Source organism: Capra hircus, assembly GCF_001704415.2.
Source record: "Capra hircus breed San Clemente chromosome X unlocalized genomic scaffold, ASM170441v1, whole genome shotgun sequence".
Classification (NCBI taxonomy): domain Eukaryota; kingdom Metazoa; phylum Chordata; class Mammalia; order Artiodactyla; family Bovidae; genus Capra; species Capra hircus.
In genome coordinates, this window is record NW_017189517.1 from 25,032,444 (window position 1) to 25,052,014 (window position 19,571).

Below are 19,571 nucleotides of genomic sequence, written 5' to 3' on the forward strand. Positions count from 1 at the left end.
AAAACAACAACAACAACAACAACAACAACAGGCAAGCAAGGAACCCAAGTCTATTTTTCCCTCTATCCCAAAAGACTGGGGGAAATGCTGTAACTGATCATATAAAGTATGGGGAAGACTGTTTCTCAGCCTCCACTGCCATTCCTATTCATATTTTCATCTTTGAAGGCCCAAATTCCACATCTTAGAAATGTGGAAAATCTGGACGCCCAGTACCCCTCAGCTCTTTCTGGATCAATTGAGTTGCCCTCTATGGAGTTCCACTTGGGCCTGTTCCCCTGGCCTTAAACCCCAGACTTATCTGAAATCCCAACAGAATTCAAGTGTCCTGCTATCCATTGCCTCAAGGCTTTGCTTGGAGGTAATGAAAGCTAGTAGAGGTGATGGAATTCCAGTTGAGCTATTTCAGATCCTAAAAGATGCTGCTGCGAAAGTGCTGCACTCAGTATGCCAGCAAATTTGGAAAGCTTAGCAGTGGCCACAAGACTGGAAAAGGTCAGTTTTCATTCCAATCCCAAAGAAAGGCAATGCCAAAGAATGTTCAAACTACCACACAATTGCACTCATCTCATACGCTAGCAAAATAATTCTCAAAATTCTCCAAGCTAGGCTTCAGCAGTATGTGAACTGAGAACTTCCAGATGTTCAAGCTGGATTTAGCAAAGGCAGAGGAATCAGAGATCAAATTGCCAACATACATTGGATCATAGAAAAAGCAAGAGTACCAGGAAAACATCTACTTCTGCTTTATTGACTACACCAAAGTCTTTGACTGTGTGGATAACAACAAACTGTGGAAGATTCTTAGAGATGGGAATACCAGATCACCTTACCTGCCTCTTGAGAAATCTGTACGCATGTCAAAAAGCAATAGTTAGAACCAGACATGGAACAATGGACTGGTTCCAAATTGGGAAAGGAGTATGTCAAGGCTGTATATTGTCACTCTGCTTATTTAACTTATATGCAGAGTCAGTTCAGTTCATTTCAGTTACTCAGTTGTGTCCGACCCTTTGTGACCCCATGAACTGCAGCACGCCAGGCCTCCCTGTCCATCACCAACTCCTGGAGTTTACTCAAACTCATGTCCATTGAGTCAGTGATGCCATCCAACCATCTCATCCTCTGTTGTCCCCTTCTCCTCCCGCCTTCAACATTTCCCAGCATCAGGGTCTTTTCAAAAGAGCCGACTCATTGGAAAAGACCCTGATGCTGGGAAAGATCAAGGGCAGGAGAAGGGGAAGACAGAGGATGAGATGTTTGGGTGATATTACAGACTCAATGGACGTGAATTTGAGCAAGCTCCAGGAGTTGGTGATGGACAAGGAAGCCTGGAATGCTGCAATCCATGGGGTTGCAAAGAGTAGGACACAACTCAGCGACTGAACTGAACCGAACTAATAAGACAGCTAGCAAATGTGTTATACTGCCTACTAACAGCACAGAGGTCTTATTAAAATGGACCTTAATGAGTGCATTGAATGTGAGGAATTTCAGATAGCTTTACTAGGGAGGGAGACGGTTTTGCACCAAGGGGCTTGCTTCATATCTCACAAACCATACATTATAGACCATTGCCTTATAGGTCTCAGTCAGTTCAGTCACTCAGTCATATAGGTATAAGGAAGACTAAGATTAGCTCTACTAAAATCCAGAGGGTGGGGTGGAAGAGGGAAGATCTTTTATAACTTTCACCTTAATAATAGCAAGACTCAGAGTCTTCCTTCCCCTTCCACAGTGTTGTCACTGCTGAACTGTATACTTTCAGTGGTGAATTATATGGTATGTAAGCTATATCTCAGTAAAGCTATTATATAAAAAAATGTGTGGATCATTTGAAAACATTAAAATTATGCAGAAGTATGTAGAGTATAAAATGAAAGTACTCCTGCTGTTCCTAGTGCCATTCCTCAGAGGGAAACACCGCTAACAATTTGGTGGATATCCTTCCAGACTTTTCTCTATGATCACAAACTATGTATGTATGTAATATATGTGTGCTCAGTCACTTCATTCATGTCTGACTCTTTGTGACCCCATGGACTGTAGCCTGCCAGGGTCCTCTGTACATAGGATTCTCCAGACAAGAATACTGGAGTGGGTTGCCATGCCCTCCTTCAGGGGATCTTGCCAACCCAAGGATTGAACCAGAGTCTCTTATGTCTCCTGAACTGGCAGGCAAGCTCTTTACCACTAGCACCACCTGGGAAGCCCATGTCATATATGTATATGTATTAAATGGGACCATACTATTCTTTATTTTTTTTCACTCAATATCTCATGGAAGACTGTGTGTGTCAGCACATATGCTTTTGAGGTGTCTGTGGTAGGCCATAGTATAGACACACATGTATCTTTGGTTTCCTTGGCTGCTTTCATAAGACTTTTTCCTTCCTGGCCAGGGCCAAGAGCAGAATCGAGATCAGAGCCCTGTCTCATGACAGCATCTTTGTGTTGGAGCCTGACCCTGAAATATCAGAAAGGAAGCTATACCCCTCTCCAGAGATCCCAAGAGGCAGACCTTTGCAGGTAATGGTGAACTCGAGCATCAGTGCATACTTGGACTACTCCTGATTCCACCCCCACTGTTGTAAACACTGAATAAGAGAATATCTAAGTATATGATGTACTTCCCTAGTGCCTGACACACAGTATTGGCCAGGATCACCATATTCACTTCTCTTTATGCACCCCAAAAATGCTCTGAGTATTATAATGGTGACATTAATGTGCAGGCATTCCAACCCCCATGTTTTTTCTTTCTTCCACAGAGATCTCATGTTTCTACTACTCTGCCTAGAGCTGGGACTGGTAGCATGCATGAAGCTATGTTTGGAACTGTGCCAAGAGGTGCAGCCAGAAGTGAATTCCATGTTGCAGGCTGCAAGACCACCGAGGTAATAAAGTAGAATTGTTCGAAGTCAAACAGGCAGACCTATGCTTGAATCTCTGCTCTACTATTTATTGGCCTTGTGACTTTGGGCTGATTACTTAATCTCTCTGAGCCTTCCTTTCTTCATCTATAATGGGTATAATATAAATATCTAGTTCAAGGGGTTGTCTGTGAGGATTGAATAAAGACTCAGAGAGATTAAAGAAATTGTTCCAGCTGACCATATAGTTAGTGGTAGCCCTGGGACTCTGACTCAGATGTGTCAACCTCCAACCTATAGTCTTTCCATTAGCCCAGTCTCTAAGGTGTTGAAATTATCTGGCCCTGCCTCAACAGGAAGGAGGGCACATCTTTAGTCTCCATTGTGTGAGGAAACCTCAAAAATAGCTGAGGAAAGAAGAGAAGGGAAAGGTAAGGGAGAAAGGGAAAGATATATCCATCTGAATGCAGAGTTCCAGAGAATAGCAAGGAGAGATAAGAGAGCCTTCCTTGTGATCAATGCAAAGAAATAGAGGAAAACAACAGAATGGGAAAGACTAGAGATCTCTTCAAGAAAATTAGAGATACCAAGGGAACATTTCATGCAAAGATGGGCACAATAAAGGACAGAAATGGTATGGACCTAACAGAAGCAGAAGATATTAAGAAGAGGTGGCAAGAATACACAGAAGAACTTTACAAACAAGGGCTTAGGTAACCACGATGGTAACCACATTGACGTTACCATCTATCGCCTAAAGATAGATAGATATCCTGGAGTGTGAACTCAAGTGAGCCTTAGGAAGCATTACTATGAACAAAGCTAGTGCAGGTGACAGAATTCCGATTGAGCTATTTCAGATCCTAAAAGATGATACTGTGAAAGTGTTGCACTCATTATGCCAGCAAATTTGGAAAACTCAGCAGTGGCCACAGGACTGGAAAAGATCAGTTTTCATTCCAATCCCAAAGAAGGGCAATGCCAAAGAAGGTTCAAACTACCACACAATTGTACTCATTTCACATGCTAGCAAGGCCATGCTCAAAATCCTTCAAGCTAGGCTTCAACAGCCCGGAATTTTACACTATGTACTCTGCATATAAGTTAAATCCGGAATTTCACACTATGTACACTGCATATAAGTTAAATAAGCAGAGTGACAATATGCAGCCTTGACGTATTGTTCCCAATTTGGAACCAGCCTGTTGTTCCATGTCCAGTTGTACCTGTTGCTTCTTAACCTTCATACAGGTTTCTCAGGAGATAGGTAAAGTGGTCTGGTATTTCCATTTCTTTAAGGATTTTCCACAGTTTGTTGTGATCCACACAGTCAAAGGCTTTTGAGTATTCAGTGAAGCAGAAGTAGATGTCTTTCCAGAATTCTCTTGCTTTTTTCTATGATCCAATGGATGTTGGCAATTTGATCTCTGGTTCCTCTGTCTTTGCTAAATCCAGCTTGAACATCTAGAAGTTCTCAGTTCACATACTGCTGAGGGAAAAAATGGAAACAGTGACAGTCTTTGTTTCCTTGGGCTCCAAAATCACTGTGGACAGTAACTACAGCCATGAAATTAAAAGACACTTGCTCCTTGGAAGGAAAGCTATGACAGACCTAGACAGCATATTAAAAAGCAGAGACATCAGTTTGCCGACAAAAGTCTGTCTAGTCAAAGCTATGGTTTTTCCAGTAGACATGTATGGATTGTGAAAGTTGGACCATAAAGAAGGCTGAGAGCCGAAGAATTGATACTTTTGAACTGTCATGCTAGAGAAGACTCTTGAAGTCTCTTGGACTGCAAGGAGATCAAACCAGTGAATCCTAAAGGAAATCAACCCTGAATATTCATTGGAAGGACTGATGCTGAAGCTGAAGCTCCAATACTTTGGCTACCTGATGTGAAGCGCCAACTCATTGGAAAAGATCCTGATGCTGGTAAAGATTGAGGGCAGGAGGAGAAGAGGGCGGCAGAGAATGAGATGGTTGGATGGCATCATGGACTCAATAGACATGAGTTTGAGCAAACTCCAGGTGATAGTGAAGGACAGGGAAGGTTGGTGTGCTGCATTCCATGAGGTTGCAAAGAGTCAGACACAACTTAGTGAGTGAACAACAAAAGCCAAGTAAAGCCTTCCATAAAAGTTAACTGCCATTACTACAATGATTATTATTACAATTGTGCTTTGGGACTTTTAATCCCCAAGGTCTGTTCTTAAGAACCCCCAGTGGGGCGTAGCAGTCATAAGAGGGCACCTTAGAGGTTGGCCAGGAGTACTCCACAGGCAGAAACACAATGTGGCTCCTTTTCTCTGGCTTTGAGAGTTTGACATCCATCTGTCCTGAGCAGGAGCAGAGCCTATGACAGAATCCAGCATGTCAGCTTCATGTCAACAAGGATTTTGTTTCGTTTATTGCTATAGACCCAGTGCCTAGAATGGGTGTGGCACATTGTACATGCTTAGCCAGTATTTGTTAAAGATAAAATCAGGGATTCTGATACACCTCAAGAGGATCATGGCAGGGGCCAGTGCCCCAAATTCAAGTATATAACATGAACTACTAACTGGAATCAACTAAATCAGTCTGCTGAAGCTCAAGGTAAAACCAAATGAACAACTTTTATCCCCTTCAGAAAACTAGTCATCCAGTTCTAACCAGGAATAGTTGTGTAGATTTTCTAAAATTGCCAGAAAATCAGTCTCAACAGGCTTAAGATAAGCAACCAACACAGTCAAGATTCCATCCAGATAATTCCTGGACAGAGAGAATGATAGAAATAAAGATTGTAGCCTGGATGCCAAGCCCAGAACATAACCCAAAGACTCACCTCCCCAAGATCTGGACTTCCAAAGATAAGACCAAAATCAAAACAAAGATCGGACTCAAATAAGATTTCTAGTTGGCATCAGTAAGAGATAACACCAGGATTCTGGTTTTGAGCAAGGAAGCAATTTGAAGTTTCTGTCTTTGGGATTGGCAAAAGTGTGCAGCAACCCAGAGTGTGAACCCAGGCTATTTATTAGTCTTTGGTTTGTGTAGGTACAAGAAGTGAAGACAAGGGAGTAGGAGATTCTTTCCTTGGCTCGTTTTTCTTTTTTTTCCCCACTTTGGGTTCTTAACCCTTCAACCTTTGAGCGACAGGTAATTTGGGGGAAGACACACAAGGTTTTAACTTTTTCTTTCTATACTCTTCCTTGACAGATCCCACTACTGCATACATGCCAACCCAGCATCAGCTCACATCTCATTCTATCTGACTCCATCTCTAAGGATCTTGAAGAAATGTCTGTTGATTATGAGTTACCTAAGAAGAGTTCATCATACAACATCTTGACAAGCAAGGAGGTGAGTGTTGGTTCCAGCCAAAGTTGCAGGTTAGGGGCGGCGGGTGCATAAGTCAGAGGCATAATTTCTTCTTACCTTTCTTTTTTCCTGCTGTAGCTCAATACTAAGGGGATGTTTGAGGAAGGAGCTGCCATTTTTGGCTTTTGATTTGCCTGTTGTTTTACATTTTCTGTCCAATTCTAAAAACCAAATAATCAGCACTGTAATTTGTAAGATATGGGAGACAGTATTTCTGGAAAAAAAAAAAAGTTTGCGAATGTTTTCAGTTCTTTCATGAAGAAAACTAATAGAGATTTTTATGGAAGTAAAGCTTCTACAATTTCAAATGTCAAAAATACCAAAGCTTAGGGCATATAGTATGGTTTGACAAACACATATCCATATGAAAAATCATTTGACATGAGAGGGCATGTATGTGTATTTCATGCATCTAGCTTTGGCCAGCCAACAATACCCATCAACAATTGGAAAATAAGTAGACTGTCCTCATTAACACTTCCATTCACAAACTATTGTGTGGTTAATTGGATTGGCTTTTTCCACATCAATCATGATCATATTATTTTTTCCTTCATTCTTTTAATATGGTATATTACATTTGATTTTCACATATTATATAGTGATTTTCATATGTTAAACCTCCTAATTCTGGGATAAATCCCAGTTGCTCATCATGTATAATTGCCCTTAAAATGCTGTTGGATTTGGTTTGCTAGTATTTTGCATGTGTATTCATGAGGGATTTAGGTTATAGCATTCATTTCTTGTGATGCCTTTATCTGGCTTTGGAGTCATGGTAATGCTTGCCTCGTAGAATCAGAAAGTGTTCCCTCTTATATGTGTTTTGAAATATTTGTGAAGGATTGGTATTATTATTTAAAGGTTTGGTAGAATTCACCAGTGAAGCTATCTGGTCCTGCTTTTTTCATTGTTTTGAGGTTTTGATTACTGATTCAATCTGTTGCTACAGGTGTATTCAGGTTTTCCATTTCTTTTTTATTCAATTTTAGTAATTTGGATGTGTCTGGGAATTTGTCCATTTCATTTAGGCTATCTATACAAGTATTCATAGTACTGTTTTATAATCCTTTTTATTTCTGTAAGGTTGGTAGTAATTGTTCCCTTTCAATTCTGATTTTAATAATTTCTCTTATTTTTTCCTAATCAATCTAGCTAAACATTTGTCCATTTTGTTTTACTTTTCAAAGGATCGACTTTTGGTTTCATTGATTTTTCATATTGTTTTTCTATTCCCTATTTCATTATCTCTGCTTTAATCTCTATTATTTCCTTCCTCTTGCTAGCTTTGGGTTTAGTTTCATCTTTCTGGGTTCCTTAAGGTGGAACATCAGGGTAGTGATTTGAGAGCTTCTCTTTTTAACAAGCATATACAGCTATGCATTTCTAAAGACTGCTTTTGCTGTACCACATAAGTTTATGTTGTGTTTTAGTATTAATTCATGTCAAAGTATTTTCTAACTTTCTTTTTGATTTCTTCTTTGACCCATTCATTGCTTAAGAGTATGTTGTTTAATTTCCACCTATTTGTGAATTTTCCAGTCTTCCTTTTGTTATTGATTGTGTAGTTTTGTTCGGTTGTGATCAGAGAAGATACTTTGCGTGGTTTCAATCTTTTAAAATTTATTAAGACTTATTTTGTAGCCTAGCATATGGTTTATACAGGAGAATGTTCCATGTGCATTTCAGAAGAATACATATTATGCTCTTGTTGAATGGAATATTATACATACATATATATATATATATATGTTAGGTTTGTATTATTGTTTCAAGTTCTCTATTTCCTTATTGATCTTCTGTCTAGCTGTTTATTCATTAGTGAAAGTGGGATACTGACATCTCTATTATTGTATAACTGTCCGTTTCCTTCTTCAATTCTGTCAATTTTTGCTTCATGTATTCAGGAGTGGGTCTGTTGTTTTGTTTATGACTGTTCTATCTTCCTGATGGATTGACCCATTTGTCAATGTATAATGTCCATCTTTGTCTCCTATAACAATTTTGACTTGAAATCTGTTTTGTTTGATTTTAGTATAGCCACCCCAGCTCTCTTTTTGTTATCATTTTCTTGGAATCCCTTTAATCATCCTTTCACTTACAACTTGTTTGTTTTTGGATCTAAAGTGAGTTTCTTGTAGACAGCATACAAATAGATCATGTTTTTAAAATTCATCTTGCTTATTTCTGCCTTTTGATTGGAGAGTTTAATTAATTTACATTCATAGTGATTACTAATAATGAAGGACTTCTGCCGTTTAGCTCTTTTTTGTACCTCGGTTCTTCCATTACTATCTTATTTTGGATTTTTAAAAAAATGTATTTAGTTTAATTGGAGACTAATTACTTTACAATATTGTAGTGGTTTTTGCCATACATTGATATGAATCAGCCATGAGTTTACATGTGTTCCCCATCCTGAACCCCCTTCCCACCTCCCTCCCCATCCCATCCCTCTGGGTCATCCCAGTGCACCAGCCCTGAGAACCCTCTCTCATGCATCAAACATGGACTGACGATCTGTTTCACATATGATAATATACATGTTTAAATGCTATTCTCTCAGATCATCCCACCCTTGCCTTCTCCCACAGGGTCCAAAAGACTGTTTTATACATCTGTGTCTCTTTTGCTGTCTTGCATATAAGGTTATCATTACCATCTTTCTAAACTCCATATACGACTGAAGCGACTTAGCAGCAGCAGCAGCATACTGTATTGGTGTTTTTCTTTCTGGCTTACTTTACTCTGTATAATAAGCTCCAGTTTCATCCACCTCATTAGAACTGATTCAAATGTATTCTTTTTAATGGCCGAGTAATATTCCATTGTGTATATGTACCACAGCTTTCTTATCCATTCATCTGCTGATGGACATCTAAGTTGTTTCCATGTCCTGGCGATTATAAACAGTGCTGCAATGAACATTGGGGTACACGTGTCTCTTTCAATTCTGGTTTCCTCGGTGTGTAGCCCAGCAGTGGGATTGCTGGGTCGTATGGCAGTTCTATTTCCAGTTTTTTAAGGAATCTCCACACTGTTCTCCATAGTGGCTGTACCAGCTTGCATTCCCACCAACAGTATAAGAGGGTTCCCTTTTCTCCACACCCTCTCCAGCATTTATTGCTTGTAGATTTTTGGATAGCAGCCATTCTGTCCGGTGTGAGATGGTACCTCACTGTGGTTTTGATTTGCATTTCTCTGATAATGAGTGATGTTGAGCATCTTTTCATGTGTTTATTAGCCATCTGTATGTCTTCTTTGGGGAAATGTCTGTTTAGTTCTTTGGCCCATTTTTTGATTGGGTCGTTTATTTTTCTGGAATTGAGCTACAGGAATGGCTTGTATATTTTTGAGATTAATGATTTGTCCATTGCTTCATTTGCTATTATTTTCTCCCATTCTGAAGACTGTCTTTTCACCTTGTTTATAGTTTCCTTTGTTGTGCAGAGCTTTAAATTTTAATTAGGTCCCATTTGTTTATTTTTGCTTTTATTTCCAATATTCTGGGAGGTGGGTCATAGACGATCCTGCTGTGATTTATGTCAGAGAGTGTTTTGCCTATGTTCTCCTCTAGGAGTTTTATAGTTTCTGGTCTTACATTTAGATCTTTAATCCATTTTGAGTTTATTTTTGTGTATGGCATTAGAAAGTGTTCTAGTTTCATTCTTTTACAAGTGGTTGACCAGTTTCCCCAGCACCACTTGTTAAAGAGATTGTCTATTCTCCATTGTATATTCTTGCCTCCTTTATCAAAGAAAAGGTGTCCATAGGTGCGTGGATTTATCTCTGGGCTTTCTGTTTTGTTCCATTGATCTGTATTTCTGTCTTTGTGCCAGTACCATACTGTCTTGATGACTGTGGCTTTGTAGTATAGCCTGAAGTCAGGCAGGTTGATTCCTCCAGTTCCACTCTTCTTTCTCAAGATTGCTTTGGCTATTCGAGGTTTTTTGTATTTCCATACAAATTGTGAAATTATTTGTTCTAGTTCTGTGAAAAATACCGTTGGTAGCTTGATAGGGACTGCATTGAATCTATATATTGCTTTGGGTAGTATACTCATTTTCACTATATTGATTCTTCTGATCCATGAACATGGTATATTTCTCCATCTATTTGTGTCCTCTTTGATTTCTTTCATCAGTGTTTTATGGTTTTCTATATATAGGTCTTTTGTTTCTTTAGGTATATATATTCCTAAGTATTTTATTCTTTTCGCTGCAATGGTGAATGGAATTGTTTCCTTAATTTCTCTTTCTGTTTTCTCATTACTAGTGTATAGGAATGCAAGGGATTTCTGTGTGTTGATTTTACATCCTGCAACTTTACTATATTCATTGATTAGCTCGAGTAATTTTCTGGTGGAGTCTTTAGGGTTTTCTATGTAGAGGATCATGTCATCTGCAAACAGTAAATGTTTTACTTCTCTTCCAATTTGGATTCCTTTTCTTTCTTTTTCTGCTCTGATTGCTGTGGCCAAAAATTCCAAAACTATGTTGAATAGTAGTGGTGAAAGTGGGCACCCTTGTCTTGTTCCTGACTTTAGGGGAAATGCTTTCAAGTTTTCACCATTGAGGATAATGTTTGCTATGGGTTTGTCATATATAGCTTTTATTATGTTGAGGTATGTTCCTTCTATTCCTGCTTTCTGGAGGGTTTTTTATCATAAATGGATGTTGAATTTTGTCAAAGGCTTTCTCTGCATCTATTGAGATAATCATATGGTTTTTATCTTTCAAATTGTTAATGTGATGTATTATATTGATTTGTGGATATTAAAGAATCCTTACATCCCTGGGATATAAAGACCACTTGGACATGATGTATAATCTTTTTAATGTGTTGTTGGATTCTGTTTACTAGAATTTTGTTAAGGATTTTTGCATCTATGTTCATCAGTGATATTGGCCTGTAGTTTCTTTTTTTGTGGCATCTTTGTCTGGTTTTGGTATTAGGGTGATGGTGGCCTCAGAATGAGTTTGGAAGGTTACCTTCCTCTGCAAATTTTTGAAAGAGTTTGAGTAAGACAGGTGCTAGCTCTTCTCTAAATTTTTGGTAGAATTCAGCTGTGAAGCCATCTAGTCCTGGGCTTTTGTTTGCTGGAAGATTTCTGATTACAGTTTTGATTTCTGTGTTTGTGATGAGTCTGTTAAGATTTTCTATTTCTTCCTGGTTCAGTTTTGGAAAGTTATACTTTTCTAAGAATTTGTCCATTTCTTCCAAGTTGTCCATTTTATTGGCATATAGTTGCTGATAGTAGTCTCATGATCCTTTGTATTTCTGTGTTGCCTGTTGTGATTTCTCCATTTTCATTTCTAATTTTGTTGATTTGCTTCTTCTCCCTTTGTTTCTTGATGAGTCTGACTAGTAGTTTGTCAATTTTATTTATCTTCTCAAAGAACCAGCTTTTAGCTTTGTTGATTTTTGCTATGGTCTTTTGTTTCTTTTGCATTTATTTCTGCCTTAATTTTTAAGATTTCTTTCCTTCTACTAACCCTGGGGTGGGTTCTTCATTTCTTCCTTTTCTAGTTGCTTTAGATGAAGAGTTAGGTTATTTATTTGGCTTTTTCTTGTTTCTTGAGGTAAGCCTGTGTTGCTATGAACCTTCCCCTTTGCACTGCTTTTACAGTGTCTCATAGGTTTTGGGTTGTTGAGTTTTCATTTTCATTCATTTCTATACATATTTTGATTTTTTAAAATTTCTTCTCTGATTTTTTGGTTATTCAGAAGCATGTTATTCAGCCTCCATATGTTGGAATTTTTAATAGGTTTTTTTCCTGTGGTTGACATCTAATCTTACTGCATTGTGGTCAGAAAAGATGCTTGGAATGATTTCAGTTTTTTTGAATTTACCAAGCCTAGATTTATGGCCCAGGATGTGATCTATCCTGGAGAAGGTTCCGTGTGCACTTGAGAAAAAGGTGAAATTCATTGTTTTGGGGTGAAATGTCCTATAGATATCAATTAGGTCTAACTGGTCCATCGTATCATTTAAAGTTTGTGTTTCATTGTTAATTTTCTGTTTAGTTGATCTATCCATAGGTGTGAGTGGGGTATTAAAGTCTCCCACTATTATTGTGTTATTGTTAATTTCCCCTTTCATACTTGTTAGCATTTGCCTTACATATTGCAGTGCTCCTATGTTGGGTGCATATATATTTATAATTGTTATATCTTCTTCTTGGATTGATCCTTTGATCATGATGTAGTGTCCTTCTTTGTCTCTTTTCACAGCCTTTATTTTAAAGTCTATTTTTTTCTGATATGAGTATTGCTACTCCTGCTTTCTTTTGGTCTCCATTTGCATGAAATACCTTTTTCCAGCCCCTCACTTTCAGTCTGTATGTGTCCCTTGTTTTGAGGTGGGTCTCTTGTAGACAGCATATACAGGGGTCTTGTTTTTGTATCCACTCAGCCAGTCTTTGTCTTTTGGTTGGGGCATTCAACCCATTTACATTTAAGGTAGTTATTGATAAGTATGATCCCGTTGCCATTTACTTTGTTGTTTGGGGTTCAAATTTATGCACTTTTTCTGTGTTTCCTGTCTAGAGAAGATCCTTTAGCATTTTTTGGAGAGCTGGTTTGGTGGTGCTGAATTCTCTCAGCTTTTGCTTGTCTGTAAAGCTTTTGATTTCTCCTTTATATTTGAATGAGATACTTGCTGGGTACAGTAATCTGGGTTGTAGGTTATTTTCTTTCATCACTTTAAGTATGTTCTGCCATTCCCTTGTGGCCTGAAGAATTTCTATTGAAAGATCAGCTATTATCCTTATTGGGAATCCCCTTGTGTGTTATTTGTTGTTTTTCCCTTGCTGCTTTTAATATTTGTTCTTTGTGTTTGGTCTTTGTTAATTTGATTAATATGTGTCTTGGGGTATTTTGCCTTGGGTTTATCCTGTTTGGGACTCTCTGGGTTTCTTGGACTTGGGTGACTATTTCCTTCCCCATTTTAGGGAAATTTTCAACTATTATCTCCTCAAGTATTTTCTCATGGTCTTTCTTTTTATCTTCTTCTTCTAGAACACTTATGATTCGAATGTTGGGGCATTTAACATTGTCCAAGAGGTCCCCGAGGTTGTCCTCATTTCTTTTAATTCTTTTTTCTTTTTTCCTCTCTGCTTAATTTATTTCTACCATTCAATCTTCTACCTCACTTATCCTATCTTCTGTCTCTGTTACTCTACTGTTGGTTCCCTCCAGAGTGTTTTGATCTCATTTATTGCATTATTCATTATTGATTGACTCTTTTTTGTTTCTTGTAGGTCCTTGTTAAACATTTCTTGCATCTTCTCAATCCTTGTCTCCAGATTTATCTGTAACTCGATTTCGTTTTCAAGATTTTAGATCATTTTTACTATCATTATTCTGAATTCTTTTTCAGGTAGACTCCCTATCTCTTCCTCTTTTGTTTGGTTTGGTGGGCATTTATCCTGTTCCTTTACCTGCTGGGTATTTCTCTGCCTTTTCATCTTGTTTATATTGCTGTGTTTGGGGTGGCCTTCCTGTATTCTGGCAGTTTGTGATTCCTCTTTTTTGTAGAGGTTCCCTCCTGTGGGTGGGGTTGGACAAGTGGCTTGTTAAGGTTTCCTGGTTAGGGAAGCTTGGTTGGTGTTCTAATGGGTGGAGCTGGATTTCTTCTCTCTGGAGTGCAATGAAGTGTCCAGTAGTGAGTTTTGAGATGCCTGTGGGTTTGGTGTGACTTTGGGCAGCCTGTATATTGAAGCTCAGGGCTATGTTCCTGCATTGCTGAAGAATTTGCATGGTATGTCTTGCTCTGGAACTTGTTGGCTCTTGAGTGATGCTTGGTTTCAGTGTAGGTATGGAGGCTTTTGGATGATCTCTTATTGATTAATGTTCCCTTGAGTCAGGAGTTCTCTGGTGTTCAAAGGTTTTGGGCTTAAGCCTCTTGCCTCTGGTTTTCAGTCTTATTCTTACAGTAGCCTCAAGACTTCTCCATCCATACAGCACTGATGATAAAACATCTAGGTTAATGGTGAAAAGATTCTCCACAGTGAAGGACACCCAGAGAGGTTCACAGAGTTACATGGAGAAGAGAAGAGGGAGGAGGGAAATAGAGGTGACCAGGAGGAGAAGAGGGGGAATCAAAGGGTGGGGGGAGAAGTCTAGCCAGTAATCAATTCCCTATGTGCTCTCCACAGTCTGGAACCCTCAGAGAGGTTCATGGAGTTACATAGAGAAGAGAAGAGAAGAGGGAGGAAGGAGATAGAGGTGACCAGGAGGACAAAAGAGGGAATCAAAAGGAGAAAGACAGATCTAGGCAGTAATCAGTCCCCTAAGTGTTCTCCACAGCCTGGAACATACACAGAGATTCACAGAGTTGGGGGAGAAGAGAAGGGGAAGAGGGGAGATAGAGGTGACCTGGGGAAGAAAAAGGAGAGTCAAAAGGGGGAGAGAGTAATCGAGCCAGTAATCACACTCCTAAGTAAAAATGGGTATGGAAGATTGGATTCTTAAAGGTACAAAATTGATAACAAATACCAAAAAGCAAAGATTAAAAATCTAGAGTAGAGGTTAGACTGTCAAAAATACAATATTAAAAAACAAAATCATAAAAATTATAAAATATATATATGAAGTTTGCTTTAAAAATAGGGTCTTTTTTTGCAAGGTAATAGTAGGTTATAAAAATGAAAATTAAAGGAATAGAGGACTTAAAAAATTAATTAAAAAATCATAATGGTAAAAATATATCTAGGAATTTCTCTGCACCTGTTGTGGCAGTGTGGGGTCAGTTCAGTTTCAGATAGTTCCTTGTTCCAGCTTACACTTCTCAAGATCTATAGGCCCCTTCCAATGTAGTCGATGTTAACTACAGGGATTTTAATCTGTTGCACCTGTCACTTCCAAAGCGGTTCCCTCTGTTTATTTTGGCTTCTTCTGTTTGCAGGTCTCTTCAGTGTCTAATTTCCACCCTGACACAAGTGGGCGAAGGTGGTCACTTATTTAGGCTCACTTGTTCAGTCGTGCTGTGGGTAGGGAGGAACGCTGCAAACAAATATCACTGGTGTGTGTGGGGAGTGCTTGCAATGTCTGGGCCACACTGGGTGTGCCCCCGCTCACGGCGTGTGTGCTTTCCCAGTCTACATTGCTCAGGCTCCAGGTTGCTCTGCAGGGGAACTGTCAAAAGTGGGCCCTGGGTTGTGTGCACTGCCCAGGTCTAAGCCGATCAGGTTCAGGTTCTTGAGTACTCCACAAAGGCACAGACTCGGTTGGGCCTGCGTTTTGTGCCCTTCCCAGGTCCAAGCAGCTCAGTCGACCAGGTGCTTGGTGAGCACACTCTCCCCAAGTGGGGAGGTGAGTCTTATCGCCTCCCCAATCCCAGCCGCTCTGTTTCCCAGGTGCACCATCTCAGGTGTGCCGTGTGTCTCTTCTGGGGAGCTGGTCTCTGGCCGCAACCCTTCAGGCGGATGTCAATCGTCCAGAATCCCAGGAAGTCTTGGTTAGCAACTGGGAGCCTGCTCACAGTTTGGTAGAGGATGCCACCTCTGGGGCCGAGTTTGCCTCTCACCTTCTGGCTCTGGCTGCCCCCTGCCTGCCTCCCTGCCTCCGGCGGGGGATGGGCCGGTCTGCAGCCAGCTAGCTCTCCTCTGGTATTTGCTCAGTCCTTTGTTCTGTGAGTGGGCCCAGAAGTACCTTAGGTTAGGGCTTTTCGCAGGATAGTTCTCTCTCTCTCTCTCTCTCTCTTTTTTCCTCTCTTTCTCTGGCTATCCCACAGTTTGGGTTGCTGTTTCACGTTAGCTCCCTCAGATTGCCCTAAGCAATGCAGCCCACACCTCCCTGTTCAGCTCCCCTGCTTGCTGGTGGTGGATGCCAGCGTCTGGGCTACTTCTCTGCTGGGAGTTGCCATTAGGCATTTTATTTATTTATTTATTTATTTTTCTTCCCAGGTATGTTGCCCTCTGAGATTCCAAAATTCCCCACAGACCTGCTGGTGAGAGTGTTTCCTGGTGTTTGGAAAATTCCCCTCTTTTAAGACTCCCTTCCTGGGATGGGTCTCCATCCCTAACTCTTTTGTCTCTCTTTTTATTTTTTCTATTTTGTCCTACTTCCTTTCAAAGACAATGGGCTGCCTTTCTGGGTGCCTGATGTCCTCTGCCAGCGTTCAGAAGTTGTTTTGTGGAATTTGCTCAGCGTTCAAATGTTCTTTCAATGAATTTGTGGGGGAGAAAGTGGTCTCCCTGTCCTATTCCTCTGCCATCTTAGGACTGCCCTCCCTTATTTTGGATTTAATTAGAATTTTTAGTGTACTATTTTCATTCCCTTCTCATTTCCTTCTTTATATATTTTTAAGTTATTTTCTTAGTGGTTACCTTGGGGATTACACTTAAGAAAATTAACATTTTAAAACATGTAGTTTTCTCTTTCTTTTGAGTAGGCTAACTATATATTTTATAGATTAATGAATAGAGCTAAACTATTTATAGTCAACATTTCCTAACATCAGTCTAAATATTTGTCTTGCTTAATGCAGTAAACTCTCTATTAGTAAATTCAAGAATTGAGTCAAGTTGTTATAGGTTAAATGTTGGGCTTACAGGCAGAAATTCTAATCTTTGATGCTCTCCCAAGCATGAGAGTTTCTTAGCTATTTCTGCTAAGTTATTGCTCTGGTTTATTAGTTCAGGAGGGTGAATACAAGGAGGGGGCATGTGGCAGCAACAGTAGCAATAGCAGCAGCAGTAGCATCCCATGAAGGAGCTTTAATCACCATCCCAAGCAGATGTGCTGGCCTGGATGCTTCTCTGAGCGTCTCATAAATTATGACACCCCCATCTCTTATATCCCCAAAGGCCTCCCACAAACCCAGCTCTGACTGCCTTCTCACTAAGCATCAAGTAGGGAGCTAGGCAGAAAACCAAATCAAATAGAGAAGTCAGACTCAGTTCAGTTCAGTTCAGTTCAGTCACTCAGTTGTGTCTGACTCTTTGTGACCCCATGAATCGCAGCACGCCAGGCCTCCCTGTCCATCACCATCTCCCGGAGTTCACTCAGACTCACATCCATCGAGTCCGTGATGACATCCAGCCATCTCATCCTCGGTCATCCCCTTCTCCTCCTGCCCCCAATCCCTCCTAGCATCAGAGTCTTTTCCAATGAGTCAACTCTTTGCATGAGGTGGCCAAAGTACTGGAGTTTCAGCTTTAGCATCATTCCTTCCAAAGAAATCCCAGGGCTGATCTCCTTCAGAATGGACTGGTTGGATCTCCTTGCAGTCCAAGGGACCCTCAAGAGTCTTCTCCAACACCACAGTTCAAAAGCATCAATTCTTCAGTGCTCAGCCTTCTTCACAGTCCAACTCTCACATCCATACATGACCACAGGAAAAACCATAGCCTTGACTAGACGGACCTTAGTCAGCAAAGTAATGTCTCTGCTTTTGAATATACTATATAGGTTGGTTATAACTTTTCTTCCAAGGAGTAAGCGTCTTTTAATTTCATGGCTGCAGTCACCATCTGCAGTGATTTTGGAGCCCCCCAAAATAAAGTCTGACACTGTTTCTACTGTTTCCCCATCTATTTCTCTTGACAAGATCTCTAGTCTTTCCCATTCTGTTGTTTTCCTCTATTTCTTTGCACTGATCGCTGAAGAAGGCTTTCGTATCTCTTCTTGCTATTCTCTGGAACTCTGCATTCAGATGCTTATATCTTTCCTTTTCTCCTTTGCTTTTCACCTCTCTTCTTTTCACAGCTATTTGTAAGGCCTCCCCAGACAGCCATTTTGCTTTTTTGCATTTCTTTTCCATGGGGATGGTCTTGATCCCTGTCTCCTGTGCAATGTCATGAACCTCATTCCATAGTTCATCAGGCACTCTATCTATCAGATCTAGGCCCTTAAATCTATTTCTCACTTCCACTGTATAATCGTAAGGGATTTGATTTAGGTCATACCTGAATGGTCTAGCGGTTTTCCTTACTTTCTTCAATTTGAGTCTGAATTTGGTAATAAGGAGTTCATGATCTGAGCCACAGTCAGCTCCCAGTCTTGTTTTTGTTGACTGTATAGAGCTTCTCCATCTTTGGCTGCAAAAAATATAATCAATCTGATTTCGGTGTTGACCATCTGGTGATGTCCTTGTGTAGAGTCTTCTCTTGTGTTGTTGGAAGAGGGTGTTTGCTATGACTAGTGCATTTTCTTGGCAAAACTCTATTAGTCTCTGCCCTGCTTCATTCCCCATTCCAAGGCCAAATCTGCCTGTTACTCCAGGTGTTTCTTGACTTCCTACTTTTGCATTCCAGTCCCCTATAATGAAAAGGACATCTTTTTTGGGTGTTATTTCTAAAAGCTCTTGTAGGTCTTTATAAAACCGTTCAAGTTTAGTTTCTTCAGCGTTACTGGTTGGGGCATAGACTTGGATAACTGTGATATTGAATGGTTTGCCTTGGAGACCAACAGAGATCATTTTGTCATTTTTGAGATTGCATCCAAGTACTGCATTTTGGACTCTTCTGTTGACCATGATGGCTACTCCATTTCTTCTGAGGGATTCCTGCCCGCAGTAGTAGATATAATGGTCATCTGAGTTAAATTCACCCATTCCAGTCCATTTTAGTTCGCTGATTCCTAGAATGTCGACGTTCACCCTTGCCATCTCTTGTTTGACCACTTACAATTTGCCTTGATTCATGGACCTGACATTCCAGGTTCCTATGCAATATTGCTCTTTACAGCATCGGATCTTGCTTCTATTACCAGTCACATCCACAGCTGAGTATTGTTTTTGCTTTGGCTCCATCCCTTCATTCTTTCTGGAGTTATTTCTCCACTGATCTCCAGTAGCATATTGGGCACCTAATGACCTGGGGAGTTCCTTTTTTGGTATCCTATCATTTTGCCTTTTCATACTGTTCATGGGGTTCTCAAGGCAAGAATACTGAAGTGGCTTGCCATTCCCTTCTCCAGTGGACCACATTCTGTCAGACTTCTCCACCATGAAGTCAGACTAAAGATGACCAAATCTCTATCCTCTCAAAGAGTCTGCCTGCAATATAGGAGAGCTGGGTTCAATCCCTGGGTTGGGAAGATCCCCTGGAGAAGGAAATGGTAACCCATTACAATATTCTTGCCTGGATAATTCCATGGACAGAGGAGCCTGGTGTGCTACAGTCCATGGGGTCACAAAGAGTCGGACACGACTGAGTGACTAATACACACTACCCTCTCAGAGTCTTTCCAAGTTTGCTGTTTTCTTCTTTCTTTTCTGAGCTGCTGCCTCCTACTGGTGACACAGGGAAAAATACATGTTATCTCTCAAGGACCCAAAGCTTACTTTTTCCTCCAAAACCCCTGGGGCAGAATGGGAAGGACTGCCTTAA

The 19,571-nt window shown here is 40.2% G+C and overlaps 1 protein-coding gene across 1 annotated transcript in view; it reads left to right on the forward strand.

Moving 5' to 3' along the window:
- Positions 1 to 19,571, forward strand: part of KIAA1210 (KIAA1210 ortholog) — a 46,445-nt gene that overhangs the window by 6,472 nt on the left and 20,402 nt on the right. The window contains exons 3-5 of the mRNA XM_018044075.1: positions 2,403 to 2,529; positions 2,772 to 2,897; positions 6,073 to 6,216. Coding sequence (XP_017899564.1) covers positions 2,403 to 2,529; positions 2,772 to 2,897; positions 6,073 to 6,216 — 397 coding nt within the window. The remainder of the gene's footprint in view (positions 1 to 2,402; positions 2,530 to 2,771; positions 2,898 to 6,072; positions 6,217 to 19,571) is intronic.